The following is a 14,987-nucleotide window of genomic DNA, read 5'->3' as shown; positions in this document are numbered from 1 at the left end:
ATATAATGAAGGTTTTGCGATGGCCAAGTCCACACCTCGACCCCATTAAAATGCTGTGGGGGGACCTTATGAAAACTCTGCAAAACGATTGCCCTTGAATATCAATAAATTGAAGCAGTGTTCTATTAAGTATTGGGTTAGAATAATTAACACGTTATTGCTGCTAAAGGTAGTTTTACAAGCTACATGTCTGGCTAGTTGAGGATTTAGGGGTGGGACATGCTGTCTGTTTTATAATCCCTTACTATTTTCTTTTTTTATTCTGCAGTGCAGCATGTGGTCTTAGTGGTGGTCACTTGCATTTCTTTTTGTTTTATCTTGTGCAAGTAACTGACAGTTGACCTCCACTCAGACCACACCTCTGATTCATCAAGCCAGGTTGCGAACATACAGTCCTGGCCAAAAGTTTTGAGAATGACACAAGTATTGTTTTTCACAGTTTGCTGCTTCAGTGTTTTTAGAACTTTTTTGTCAGATGCTGCTATGGTATACTCAAGCATTTCATAAGTGTCAATGGCTTTTATTGACAATTACATTGTGTTTATGCAGTCAATATTTGCTGTGTTGCCTAATCAATGCTTGGAGTTTGTCAGAATTTGTGGGTTTTTGTTTGTTCACCCTCCTCTTGAGGATTGACCACAAGTTCTCAATGGGTTTAAGGTCTGGGGAGTTTCCTAGCCATGGACCCAAAATTTCGATGTTTTGATCCCCGAGCCGCTTAGTTATCACTTTTGCCTTATGGCAAGGTGCTCCATCATGCTGGAAAAGGCATTGTTTGTCACCAAACTGTTTTTGGATGGTTGGGAGAAGTTGCTCTTGGAGGATGTTTAATTACAATTGTTTTATTCATGGCTGTGTTCTTAGGCAAAATTGTGACTACTACGCTGTGGAGAAAGTAGATATGGTACGATGAATCACCATTTAGCATTTTCTCAACAAACGATTGCGTGTGCGCCAACCTAAAGAAGAGCACTGAGTCTATTCCAATTGCTGAATATTTCTTTTGGATCCATAGGAATGATTTTTCCTATTATGGTTTGGGCTGTCATTTCCTTAGGCAGGGTAAATTCTTATCACTACGTAATGATATTGAGCAATCATCTACACCCAATGTTAAATTTCTTTCCTGACTTAAGGGAGATATTCCAGCATTACAATGCCCCCATCCACAGAGTGCTTGTGGTCGTCCAATGTTTGATAAGCTTGACGCTGATATTATCCTTCTGTCATGCCATCCTCAGTTACCATACTTGAAACCAGCAAAACATTTATGGGATATTCTTGAATGTCTGATGATAGAAAATCACTCTAAATCAGAAGTCATTTGAATGAATTTCTTGTGAAAGAATGGTGCAGCATCCCTCCTAAACAATTCCAATACAATATCAATAAGTTAGGATTCTTGATTTTGAAGCGGCTATTATTTAGCTTTATACAAAAAGAGGAGTGCAGTGGGGAGAGGAATGCGCTATTTTTTTTGCTGGGAACACACTACAGAATTTTCCGACCAATGTTATCTACAACAATTGTACCAACGACTAAAAAGAAAAAATCCAGATCAGCTTGCCGATTTGATTCTTATACACTATACGTGTGTTAAAAGATTTACCCTAAGACTTGTGTTCTCCAACTGTCATAACAGTGTGCTGAATAGAGCATGAATCTGTAACCTCTATGGAGATCCTGATTGTGAGTGCATACACACTGCAGAATTGGAACAAGATTTCTTGTTCTGCTGAACAGTGAAAAAAAACGGTGATTCGTACTTTGTAACGACTATCGTTCATAGTTTAAGTATATACACTATTGCTATATTGGCCTGAACGGTCATTTATCACTCGATTGACCCAATAGTGGGCTGGGTAGACACTATAGGTTTTTCAGCCAAAGTAAATCAGGAGCTAAAGTTCAGATTGGATTGCTGTGATTTTGAGCCAGAACATTTAGATGATATGAACAGGAAAATTGTGAAATAAAAATAAACTATCCTATTTCTTTTACTCTTCGAACATGAACTTGCCAATCTCCCAATTGCCACTCTTTATATCACCACCTAAAATCGACTTTTTACTCAAAATGCTCTCCTTTTAATGCCAGGTACTTAAGCAGTATAGGAGATCTGACCCCTGCTAATGCGGTAATGGCTTGTCTCAATGATCATTGAGAAACCAGTTATGTTTTGCCTGTAACGTGGACACTTCTTCGGGGTGTCAGTGAGCCTATGTGATTAAAAAAAATAACACCGTGCCATTTAAACTTTTGGCAATTGGGAACATGAGGTCACGAAGCATAAACTTTAGTTTTAGAAGGAGTAGTGTGCCAAAAGCTTGCCAAATCTATCTACACCATGTCAAACAGATAAATGTTTAGAGTTGAGACTCGAAGCTGTATTATTAACCAGTTTGTCTCTCGTTAGTTGACATCTCAAGGAGAGGATACTCTACCAAATACGCCTAGCATGCTTCACAACTCCGTCACCATACCATCACAACCAGGATCTCTGCCTGATCTCACCCGGCAATCCGATTCATACACTGGTAAGTATGGAACTAAAACATTATTGACAGCAAGAAGATTAATGTTGTGCAATCATTTTTATTAGGCTATAGGTCTTTGCTATTTGGAGGGTTTTTTGTTTAAAGTGTTCAATCTTAATACCCACTTTTTCACAAAAGAAAGTCACAAGTTTCTGTCATTAACAAGACTAAAGAAATCATTTTGTAATTTGAACTTTCATGAACTGGTTGATTCCTATAATGGTGCTAGTGTTTGTTTTTTTTGTTTGTTTTTTGTACCCTGTATTAGGTAACTGAATAGGTATCTGTCAGACATGACACAAAACCCACTGAAATGTCACATAACAGAAGTACAGTGTAAATCTAGTAGCTAACTTCATGCTGTGAACATAAGTTATTGCTCCGATATACAGACCTGTACACTCATTGAATTAAGTGAGCCAAAGAAGCAAATTACCAGTTAATTTAGTATATTGAGGTGTGATGGTCATTTCATCATTGCACTTGAATTATGCCTCTTCCCAAACCCACCTCCTTATTAGCAGGCAGTGCCACGTTACACATAGGCTGTTGGTGTAAAGAGGGGGCGCAGTATAATTAAAGAATTAATATAATCCAAAAGCATAAAATGCTTTAAAGATTTTTTTTGTGAAATTACTAAAATATTATTAAAATAAGCCCTTAAATCTAATGTATAGTTGGATATTCATATTCTTGTGAAATTCCATAAATATATGTGCATTTAATAAAATAAAAATAAATTTATCATTGCATGGTTTGATCTTCACCGTGTTTTTTGTTTGTACGTTTTGTTTTTTCTTTCAGTGTTTACATTTTTTTAAAAAGAATTTTAAACCTTTTAGCTCTAGTGTAGTTGAAAGACAATTATTTTTTTCATTTTGGCCATAAGCTCATTTTACTCTTATTTCAAAAACTGACATTCATGGAATTGAATGTGGTGTGACGTAATTCATTCATTCGTCTGTACCAGTTGGTGAGCTTAACATATATTGTGATATGTGGAACTAACATTCCCAGTTTTTAATATAGAAAAGTAGTTGTGAGCATTAATTGTGTATTTTGTGAGTGCAGAGTATCTGTGTGTTTTTTTTTTTTTTTTTTTTTTTTTATAAATATATGTATATATTTACTTGCATATTCAGTTTATACTGTTCTTTCCTCTGCAGGACTCCCAGGATTGGGCAGGACAGTTGTGTCATCAGGGGTACCTGAGATTAAAAGGGAAAGTAAAGAGGATGAAGAGAATAGGTCCTTAGCAGATTTGTCGGACGATGAGAAGAAGGAGTCTAAATCCCAGAGAAGCCGGACACGCTGCTCAATCAACAGGTCTCGCTAATCTCTGGGTGGGAGGCATGCATTGCAGTGATAAAGGGGTGTTAAGGATGGATGATTTTTGTTTAATGTGTGGGTTGTTTTTTGTTTTGTTTTTAAAATATAAAATCCTGTTCTGAAATGTTGGTGCTTTTGCCTATACTTGAGCAATAGAGCTTGGATTTTAGTAAAGCTAGTATAAGGCCAACTTTGGGGATGGTATATTCTGGTTGAGTCGATTTGTTTATTTTCTTATTAGTCTCCAAGTCTCCTTAGCTTCCATATAGAACTGTCATCCTAACTACCACTCCTCTCTAGTCAAGATGAAGAGGATGAGGATGATGATAACCTTCCTCCAGAGCAAAAAGCTGAGCGTGAGAAGGAGAGACGAGTCGCCAACAACGCCAGGGAACGACTTCGAGTCAGAGATATCAATGAAGCATTTAAAGAGCTGGGGCGGATGTGTCAGCTGCACCTTAACAGTGAGAAGCCACAGACCAAGCTCCTGATTCTCCACCAGGCAGTATCTGTCATCCTCAGCTTGGAGCAGCAAGTGCGAGGTGAGTGGGACCTGGTGGGAGAGCAGTGGGGCACGGATCTGTCTGTCTCTCCTTCCCTCCTCCACCTCTGCCCTCCACCCCAGGGATATACATGCAGTGTTACCCCTCCTACTTCAATCTTCTGCTTCTGAACAATACATGTATATTCGCTTCCCGTCCCACTCCCTGCTTGCTAATGTACTGTGGTTCCTTTTTGCTTTGTTCTTTGGGCGTGCAGGTGGGTTTGTTGGGTGCGCTGGGATCTTGCATGAACTGCATGGGATTCATAATACATTCCCCTAGTTTTGCAGCTGGAGATGGGCTAGTGGGAAATATGTGGTTAGTACAGATTTGCTCTCTCTATCCAGAAGTGACACACAAATGTTGTGGTGCAGCATTTCAACCTCTTATAGAAATGTTTGTTTATACAGTCTGACTGCAGTGTGAAGCAGAAAGTTTCCCATTTTGTGTTAATATTATAATGGGAAATTCTGACTTTAGCAGTAATGTATAATATTATATTCTTGGAGTAAAATATTATTGCACAAACAAACCTCAGGAAAGTGCTGAATAGGTGCTAAACACAATTTAGAAATGAAGAGGCTTACAGGTAAATTTGTCAGAAGAGGGTTATTCATGACTGCTGTACTTAAGAAAGATTGGTGAGTGTAAAAGTGTGTATGTATAACTGGCTGTGCATGCTAACGCCTGTTCTTCCTCAAGGTAATGCCTCCCTTTCTCTGCAGACTTTCTTTTTTTTTTTTTTTTTTTTTTTTTTTTTTTTTTTTTTTTTTTTTTTTTTTTTTTTTTTTACTAGAATCTGATTTTTTTTTTTAGTCTTGGTATGGTGTATGGATGCTTCTTCTGCTATTCCAACCGCTCATTAAAAATAAGCGGGTAAATTTCAGCCTGTGCTTTGCTCTTTGTGTATCGATTTCCTAAATACATGAAAATATATCATTATTTGTCATTGTCTCTACAGTGCTTCATCTTCTTTTGCTACCATATCCCTTTCTTACTCTAAAATCTACCACTTCCTATCTTCTCACAGACAGTTCTCCAACCCCTACCTTCTCCAGTCCTTGTCCCGTTCCACCCCACCCATCCTTCCTCCACACATCCTGTCCCACTGGCTTCGCACTCACTGCTCCTCCAAGACGACAGCTGGGAAATGTGGCACTGGCAGTGCTTCTGTTACTTGCTGCACCAGCTCTACGTAAACTTTGGGTCAATCAGAGAGCTTTACATTTTAGCATTTTGGCCTTTGTTTCACATTGCACACTTAATGTGAAATAAGTCTTCTGCATATTTATAGCACACACAAGCTTATACATCTATTTATATTTGAGACCTTCATCGGCCCATTTTTTTTTTTTTGAAATGGTTAGAAATGGTCGACTACTCTAATAACAAAAATGCTATTTTCCAAACCAGGCACTCACAAGTTTTTTGGTTTTTTGCTCTGGACTGAAGAACAGTAGTGAATATGTTTGTGTTCCTGATTGGAATATAATCCATTGAATTTCCTCTTGGCATTAGTCAATATTCTAGGCTGTAGTTTATATGTGAAGTGTGTGTGTGTGTGTGTGTGTGTGTGTTACATATGGATTCCAATAATTGATAATATGTGAAAAGTTATAAAACAAAATGAGCGCGTTTATATTTTATTAATCACAATTTCGTTATATAAAATGTGCTCGCTTCCCTCAAATACTTTTAACATTCTACTTGTACAATATAATATTTCCAAAGAAAAACAGTGAAATGAGTCACTGGCTGCAAATTTAAGAATAGATGCATTTTTAAAGCAATTTAGGTACAGATTTGTAAAATGTTGAATGTTTAAAATAGAATGCGCTCTTCACAATTTAAATTGTTGTGATACCACTTCTGCACAGATTTCAGCTATTGCTGCATATCTTCTGCAGGATGTAAAAATATACCATCTTCAATAAGCAAAACATCCCAGATTTATGTATAGCTTTGTAAATGATTCCTTTAATTTTAAACAGCAGATTGAACCCTTCAATAGTTCCCAGATAAAACTGAAATGTGTGTTTTGTGTTTTTGTTTTCTGTTTGTTTTTAGTAACAGTTACACAGTTAACCTCTAAATTTAATTGATTTTGATTGTTTTTTGGACTTGTAAACTGATTTTGACCACGTAGTTTAACTATCCTTTTATTTGACTAAATTGGCCTGGTGTCACTGGTTATCAATAATGATTAATCAACCTAATCGAGCCATTGAAATTTTGAACATAGGGTAAACATGGCCAGCTGATTATTGCATGGATGTGTATATGGCCACTGTCCTGTGATCCTTTGTAATCTGTATAAATTGATCCTCAATATGGCTTATGCTATGACAGCATTGTACCATGTGTTCATCTTTAATCTTGCACGACATTTATATAGTATATGCCTACAAATGAGTTAAAACCGTTTTTGAAGCGAAAAGTAGCTGAATTGCAGGGGAGAGGGAACAATTAAATACAACTTTCAGTCGTCAATTAACTCTGAAATGTTTAATTGTACAGATATTGAGTGGCTAAGTGTTCTGATGTCTTGTAGCTGGATAGCTACCAAAAAAACCTCAGACAAAACAGTATCTTGCAGTATTAATTGTCTTTCTATAATAAGATATGAATATAAGATTAAAACCTACCAGTGGCATATTAAGTAAAAATTGTGACGTTTTATAGGCAGATCCATTAAATATCTGTCCATATACAGGCAATGTGATTGTGTTTGTTGGGGAGGGAGATATATATGCGATCTAAAACAGACGAGTACGAGTTCACTCAGAATGTTTTTGTGTGTGTGTGTGTGTCATACTTGCCAACATTTCCTCGTTTGCTTCAGGGAGATCCCGGGGGAGGTGGGTGTGCAGAGGTAGGGCTTGACGGATTGCTTCATTTTGGGGACTATTTGTGTCATTAAGCACTGACCCCCCCCCAAAACTCATCTATTGCGGGAGGTTGCCCTGCTCTCCCGGGAGGTCTCCCAGAAATGTGGGAGTTTCCCGGACATTCCAGGAGAGTGGGCAACTATGCATTAAAGAAAAGCAGCTAACGAATCTCTAGAGACTGAAGTGTCTCTTACATTTCTGTCTCCATTACTGAAGTCATGTTGTCTTGCCTGTCAATCTTTGATTACATCTTGGTCTCCGTGACAATGGCCACCTTCATAGGCATCAATACATGTACATAGGACACAATTTCTGAACTGTCTCATGTCACAGGTGGCGAAGCCAACCACATCTTGTACTGGCTCAGCATCAGGAAGAATGCCAGATTCTTCAGTGAGTGAGGGAGATCACCCCTATTTCAGGGGTGATCTCCCTCACACTTTCAGGGAGAGTTGGCAAGTATGATATGTATGTATATTTAAATATATTTCAATATCGCACCATTTTGATTTTCCAGTTTATACACAAGCAATTTAGTAAAGGTGAAATTGAAAGTTTTCTCACACTTGTTTTATAAAGGGAAGCTCATTGAATATGGCTTTCAGAAATTACATAGGACTGTGGGTCTTGTTCTTTTCATTAGACTTTTCACAGCCGTTCATGTTCTAGATACTTATATTGAACAGGGATTTACAATCCCACAAAAAGTGGATGTCTGTTTCTACCAATTTTGATTAGTTTTGTTTGTCTGGCAAAGAGCAGTCCTAAGTGGGGCAAATAACTGTATGAACCAAACTTTTGGAAAGAAAAGTTTACATTCTTAGTGGTGGTCATTCTGGTACGATTGCAGTGTTTTTTCTTAACGTTTTTTGCAAGTTTAAGTTTCCCCTTTAAAGTTTAAATTAAACAGCTGAACATCAGATATTTTTTTTTGCCACTGCATTGTTTCTGTAACAAAAAGGTCTAATTTCTTTTGCCAACTACTGGGGGTGATGTATTCACGCTTGTGATTGACAAATATATTCCAAGTACTTAATTGCATCTACAGCATAGGTGTGTGAAAAACGTTATACATTCTCCAAATAAACCAGACCTAAAGTCAAAAGCTGTGTGCAAGATATCATTGTAACATAAGAAAGGGACAAGTGCCTTATGTAATTATATCCTATAGGCTTAGGCTGTCAATACATTTTTTAAATTATTTTTTTTTACTTACTAGTTATATGGCTCTTTGAAACTAATGTGAACACAGGAAGACCTATTACTGCTGATGTACCAACCAGATTTTCTTGCATTTCCCATCACCAACAGATTATTCTTCATAAAATTTTGTACTTGAAGGTTTCAACATCGACAGGTGCATTTTGTCATACATATGTCACCTTGCCTGTGTATTGACAGCATATAAACAGCACTGCTCAAAAGTTAGATGCCAGTGTGGGTGTATGTATACATGCGTGTGATATATATATATATATAATTTCACTTGGCACCCCTGGCAATGAAAGGTTTATTGGGGCCCTGAGCTAACCCTCCCCCGATTTAACCGTTCACTTTCCTGGGGTCCAGCAGCGGAGGAAGCAGTAAGGAGGAGGGCAACACTGTGGAGGAGAAGGACACACGGGATCGTGAAAGGAGGATGTCAAACAACGCGCGAGAGAGAGTGCGCGTCCGTGACATCAATGAGGCTTTCAAGGAATTGGGCCGCATGGTGCAGATGCATTTAAAAGCCGACAAAGCCCAGACCAAGCTCATCATCCTACAGCAGGCCGTACAGGTCATAATGAGTCTGGAGCAGCAAGTGCGAGGTATCCTCCACTACAACCCACAGTATCTATATTCCATTAAATTTTCATTCTTCCTCCACCACTAATTGTATCAGTCTTTATCTTCACCTACTTTATCACTCGACCCATCCTTTGTTTCCCTGAATGTTTTAAAGATTGCAGCACAACAAACATTGCATGTCACACTGTCATACTACCTACCGGTCTTGTTTTCTCAACTGTCATTGTTTGTCTGCCCCTACACATAGACTTGTATGCTTGTTTGAGATAATTGCTTGTGTACCTAAGCAGGGTTGCAAATGTTATATTTTGCCTACTGTTGCCAAAGGAAAACATTTCCCCTCAATTTGCTACTCTTCAGCCACCAGTCTTGGACAAATGTAGGAATACTCTTTGGTGCAACCTTGTAGAAAGCCCACTAACCATGCACTTGGTGTGAAGAAATATACAAAAGGCTGAGGAAAAATCTGTTCATACATAGCTCAGCTTCTTAAATTTAAAGGTTAAATGCAAACGACACATAATGGCACCTGCTTTAACTGCTGTGCTTCAGTTTATATGCATTGGCCACACAGTTTTACATCTCTGCCAGCAACAGTTAACCACTTTGCCAGGTGAATGTGGATGCCTGTCTTAAATTACAATGCATTTTCTTCAATGTCTGTATTACACTTTAAAATAATATAAAAATTCTTAGAGAGCAAGCGCCAACTCTGCTTTTTACTTCACAAGGCCTTCAACCTTAACTGTAATAATGCACATTAAATGTTCATTCTGTCATCCTTTCCTTGGAGTAATTTACCTTGCTGCTATCAATTCATATTTGCTTCTTTTTCCATTCTACGTATCACCATAGTAATGTTCATGTTAATGATTTACTTTTTCTCTTTTACCAGCTATTGCGGCTGATCCTCTTTGATATAATGCTTTTTTAGTCTCTCTGGTCTACTTTCTGTCATTTTGTTTGCTGTGTGATTTATTTTTCTGTGGCAAGTGCGTTTGATGAGTGAAAGAAAGTCATTATCCGCAAGAAAGACATAATCAGTTCAGAATGGCACGTACATGGTGATTGGAATTTGGTAGTGTGAGTTTGCCCCTTTGGGTATACATTTGGCAAAGTTGATTTCTGCATTTATTACATTAATCTATAAAGGCTATTAAAGTATTTTACCTCTTTCACTGCACCATAACAAATAGAAGATAAATATAGTTAACTTTAAGGGAAAAAACTTTTACAGTATAATGGAGTGTTTTTTTATGACCGCATGGTGAATGTAACCACCTAATACATACATGTGCTGCTTGCAACTAACTTTTTCTTTCCATAGAACGGAACTTAAACCCCAAGGCTGCCTGTCTGAAGAGGCGTGAAGAGGAAAAAGTATCAGGTGTAGACCCACAGATGGGCCTCTCTGGAGGACTGTCGGGTCTTGGGGACTCTCACAACCCAGTCGGACATATGTGAAATGAGGTGAGTAATTTTTTACTTGTGCTATACTAGCAGACAATACATAAATCATCCCCTTACAATAATTGTGGGCCTTTAAATTTACTTGTCAAATGAATGGCTTTTTTTTTTCTTTTTAAATTTACTTTGTCCCCACCGTGAGCCAGACCATCGTGTGCATTTTTATCACAGTTAACCTCACTCAAAATACTATAACCAGTGTTGTGCAGTGGCAGTGCGTGGGCCACATTTGGCTCTCTGATATTGTGGGTAGCAAAACAGAAAACATACATTTGATGTATACAAAGCATGGATATAAATTACACCTGTTTGTTATTGTATAATTACCACAGCCATCCACTTAGGAGTCGCCTGTAAATTCTATTTGTGAGTTCCCCACTAACAGAAAGTACTTGTCCATATATTGTTAAATTGCAGGGGTTTTATGAAAGGGACCCAATCCCAGTGAAGTAGTGAGAGATAAAGTGGGATGTTTCAAAGCCCACACCCCCAGGTGGAAGCCCCTTCAATCCCTTGCATTATATTTACTACCTAAATTTGCAATAAAATTACTGCAGTCTCATTGGCCAAAGCTATTGTAAGTTAACTTCCTGAAAACACTGGAGCCTCCAGAATTGGTAAAGCAGGAAACATTGCACACCGGTTTTCAGGGTGGTCATTGGCCAACCAATTCCAATGCTCTTTGTCATCGTTTTAAGCGTGTAACTTTTTTTTATACATTTATACAGATATTAGCAAATCAAAGAAATTACTTCAAGATGTAATTTTCAAAGAAGGGTTAATTTTGTTTGGAGGAAATAAAATATAAATTATTTATGTTTTTTAATTCCATGTGTGTATTAAGAAACATTGTATATCTTCTTTCTTCAAATAAATAGAAGAACTTTAAGGAGAGGGTAGCATTTCTGTTTTCCATCACTCTGTAAAGGGAGCATAGTGTATAAGCTCCTTTTATATCTGAATAAATAGCTCTACTCCTAAGTAAAACAAAGGCTTTGTCAGACTGGTGGACAGGGTCTTAAAATTAGAAACAAAATTTGTTACAGAACATGCTGCTCTGCAAGTTGAGCTCAATCTCGGCGACTTTATAGTAATTGAATGCTATATATTTTGTGTTTTCTCTTTGTGATTAAGGGGAAACAAATGTTCCAAAACTTTTTTTTTTTTTTTCTTCTATAGGTCTGCATTGTAGTCGGGTTAAGATTGAAAACGGTTACTGCTTCACATTTCATATATAATAGTTTCACTCTGTTTAGTTGTCATTTTTAAGTGGGACATTATAATAAAGCATGTTCACTGTGTTTTTAATTGTGATATATGTTGACAAGGTAAATAGATGTGTAGCAATGTGATCTGTATGAAAGGCTGATTCTGTATTTATTTCTAATGTTTGTTTTTTCTCTCAACAGTTTCATCATGCTCGCTGGAAATTTTTCAGTTCTTTGGGTTATTTTTTTATATATATAATTATAAATTTGAAAATTTGTTTTACATTTTTTCTTTGTTTGGAAAAACCTTTGAGACACGGAAGTCTTTGTGGCCTTGACTATATTTTCCTGAGAAGTAGACTCTTGCGTCGGAGTTTTCCAGTGACGAATGAAAAAGAATAAAGATTTAAAAAAAAAAAAAAAAAGTTGACTCAGATTGACATCTCAGCTTTGGACTTCTGCTTAAAGAAAGAAGAGACGTCATGAGGAAATTGCCTTAACTAAAAACAGAAACACATAAACGTATTTAAAGATGGTGGAAGTTGTAGAAAGTGCGCCCAGATGCTATCCGCCCCTTCAGCTCTGTTGGGAGCAGTGATTATTTCCCTGACCGTGTGCCTATACTTCTAAGACAAAAACAAGCAACTTTTCTTTTTTTTCTTCTCTTGGAATATAAAAAAACAATGAAACGTATACATAAAAAGTAGGCATCAGATAATTTTTTTAAAAAAAACTTAGAACAAATAGAAATCAATTTTTATCAGGTTTTTGTTTTTCAATTTTTTTTTTTATTTTTTTTTAATAAAATTCAGAACAAAAAATTCTAAAAATACAAAAAGAGCCACAACACTCTTACCCTTATCCCCTGACTTCCTATGCCTCAACCACTGTGCTGTCTGCCTTCCTACCTTTCGTTTGTTTATTCTCCACCCTAGTTATGTCACCCTATTCTGAAGCATTTTGTGCTAGATGTCTTTTCTAATATTAACTCTTTAGGAACCCAAATTCGTAACACCTTTTGGTGCTACAAATATATTTTTAAAAGTTCCTATGCTACAAAATCTTAGAAATGTTTTATTCATCAGCCAGAAACTATCAAATGACAAGATTCCTGTGGAGATCAGGAAATTTGTGCAGCTCTGAGGTTGGTCATCCAAAAGAACTAGCATACCGGTATCTATATAATGTGTTTGGTTTTTTTGTTTTTTTTAATTTGTAAGCTCCAGAGGTGCGAACTTAGAACGACGCAAAGTCAAAACCTCTGAGTTGACATTCTCATGATTTTATGTAATATGATCTTTTTATCGACAGCCCATGGGGGATATTTTAATGGCTGGCTCATCCCCCACCACGCCTTCCATGTGACATATTACAGCTCCTGTGCTTCCCTAATTATGTCCGTTAGATCTTCTTGGTAAGGTCAACATCTTTGGTCTCAAGGGGACCAGTCGTATAGTGTTTTTACTGTTCAGTAAAATATGTCCCCTGACATGCAGGATCTGCTAAATGTTTCCAGCCCAAATCATATGTTTACTGTTTTCTTCCCTTTTTTTATTTTTTTATTTTTGTAACTAAATCTTCCCAGAAAATGATAGGAAGAGAGGATGATGAAGTGCTCTCATTTTGTCTGCGCAAATGTAATCTTGTGTGACAGATCTCCTTTATCCCTTTACAGCATTTCCTGTTCTGATTTTTTTTTTTCTCTTTACCATCAACAGCTAATGTCTTTTTGAACCTCTTGTATTGTTATACGTGATAAACAAAATGCCATGCTGTATTTTTTAATAGATACCATTTAAATGAAAGCAGTTTTTCTAATCCTCTGGCTGCATGACATGGCTGCTTTACAATGCAAGTACAATATGCAACCGAATGGATAAGTAGAACAGAGCTTTTTCAAAATCTCTCCCATGTTATCTCAGAGAGAAATGTTTGTTATAGTAAATGTAGCATTAAAATTGTAGGGTGCAAAACCCTTTATTTTTGTAGATATATTTTGAAGGGAGGGAGTGGATCTGGGTTTTGGAATTTTTCTGGAAAACTGCCTTGAATCATTCATAAGTATTTTTATATTTTTTTAGCTGGAATCCTGTCATTTTTGTTTACTTTACCTGTGTCTAAAAACAAGGGGGATATGGAAACATTTGCAGCTTTGCTGGGTGGATGTTTTCCATGTTGGAAAGCGAGTGCAGGAAATGGTTGGCAGATTTTAGATTGCAACCACCTTTATTTGCATTGCTGCTTCTAACACAGACTGGATATATTTAATAGAGCATACACTAACAATGCATTTAAAATTTCCAGATATGAACACATGATTTATAGTGAGGGTTTTTTTCTTATCTTACCCCATCCCCAGTCAGTCATATCTTTTTGGAGAAAGTGACATTCTACCTAAAATATACAAATGAAGCAGTTTTTTGTTTTTTATTTGATATTTTTTTTTTTTTCTAAATTACTCGAAAGATCAGAGTTTGGTATTAATATATTCTCCACCATTCCACATCAGCAAGGCTAGGAATGTGAAAGCCTTATTACCCCCCACCCCCCCCCCCCCCCCCCCCCCCCAAATTAAGTAACCAGAAAATATTTGAAAACACTTAATTCTAGAAGAAACACAAGCAACACATGTGGTTTATGTTTCTTGAGTGCCTCGGATATCTCTGCAATTTTATTTTATTTTTTTTTATTTTATTTTTTTTTAATAATTTTATACAAGTGTCAAATCAGCTGGCTGGATTATTTGGAATTTTTAACAATGAAAAAATAATCCTAACTTTTTTAAATAGATTTTGGAACTGTCCTGTATATATATACCTGTGTTGTAGCAATACATGTAAGCTTTTATAACTATATAACTTCTTGAATCCCAGTCTTTCAGATGTTGTATACTGATGAATGATAAAAAATAAAATAAATAAAAAAAAGTTTGTAATAAAGTTTTACATTTTTTTAACTACAGAAATCCTAAGTAATGTATTTTCCATTTGTATTTATTTTAGGGAAACTGTTTTGGATGATTCTTTGCTTTTACTCTTCAGTTGGAACGTACATACAGTACATGCATTATAAAGTCTCACATGAATGGAACATTATTAAAACACAAGAACAAATAGTGTGCAGCAAGTTGTTGAAAGCGCACATGCACTGTGCAGTACAATAAATGTGTACAGAAAAGCAGGGTAGTAACTTTATTGTAACTTTATTTTGCCAACCCCTGTGCAATGT

The 14,987-nt window shown here is 36.7% G+C and overlaps 1 protein-coding gene across 6 annotated transcripts in view; it reads left to right on the top strand.

Moving 5' to 3' along the window:
• TCF3 (transcription factor 3) overlaps positions 1-14,698 on the top strand; it is a 112,564-nt gene extending 97,866 nt beyond the window's left edge. For 2 of the 6 annotated variants that reach the window (XR_012690843.1, XR_012690842.1), the window contains exons 17-21: positions 2,417-2,537; positions 3,704-3,863; positions 4,167-4,408; positions 8,869-9,104; positions 10,412-10,540. Coding sequence is in view for 4 of the 6 variants with exons in the window: in XM_075204769.1 (XP_075060870.1) it covers positions 2,417-2,537; positions 3,704-3,863; positions 4,167-4,408; positions 10,412-10,548 (660 nt within the window). In the remaining 2 variants the exon portion in view is untranslated. Of the gene's footprint in view, positions 1-2,416; positions 2,538-3,703; positions 3,864-4,166; positions 4,409-8,865; positions 9,105-10,411; positions 10,555-11,960 lie in introns of those variants that run through there. The other 4 variants (XM_075204769.1, XM_075204766.1, XM_075204768.1 and 1 more) reach the window with 3 other exon arrangements.
• The last annotated feature ends 289 nt before the right edge of the window (positions 14,699-14,987 follow it).

The sequence above is a fragment of the Mixophyes fleayi genome, chromosome 1 (genome assembly GCF_038048845.1).
Source record: "Mixophyes fleayi isolate aMixFle1 chromosome 1, aMixFle1.hap1, whole genome shotgun sequence".
In the NCBI taxonomy this organism is placed as follows: Eukaryota; Metazoa; Chordata; class Amphibia; order Anura; family Limnodynastidae; genus Mixophyes; species Mixophyes fleayi.
Note: the sequence above shows the minus strand (reverse complement) of the source record. Positions and strands in the feature narration are given on the sequence as shown.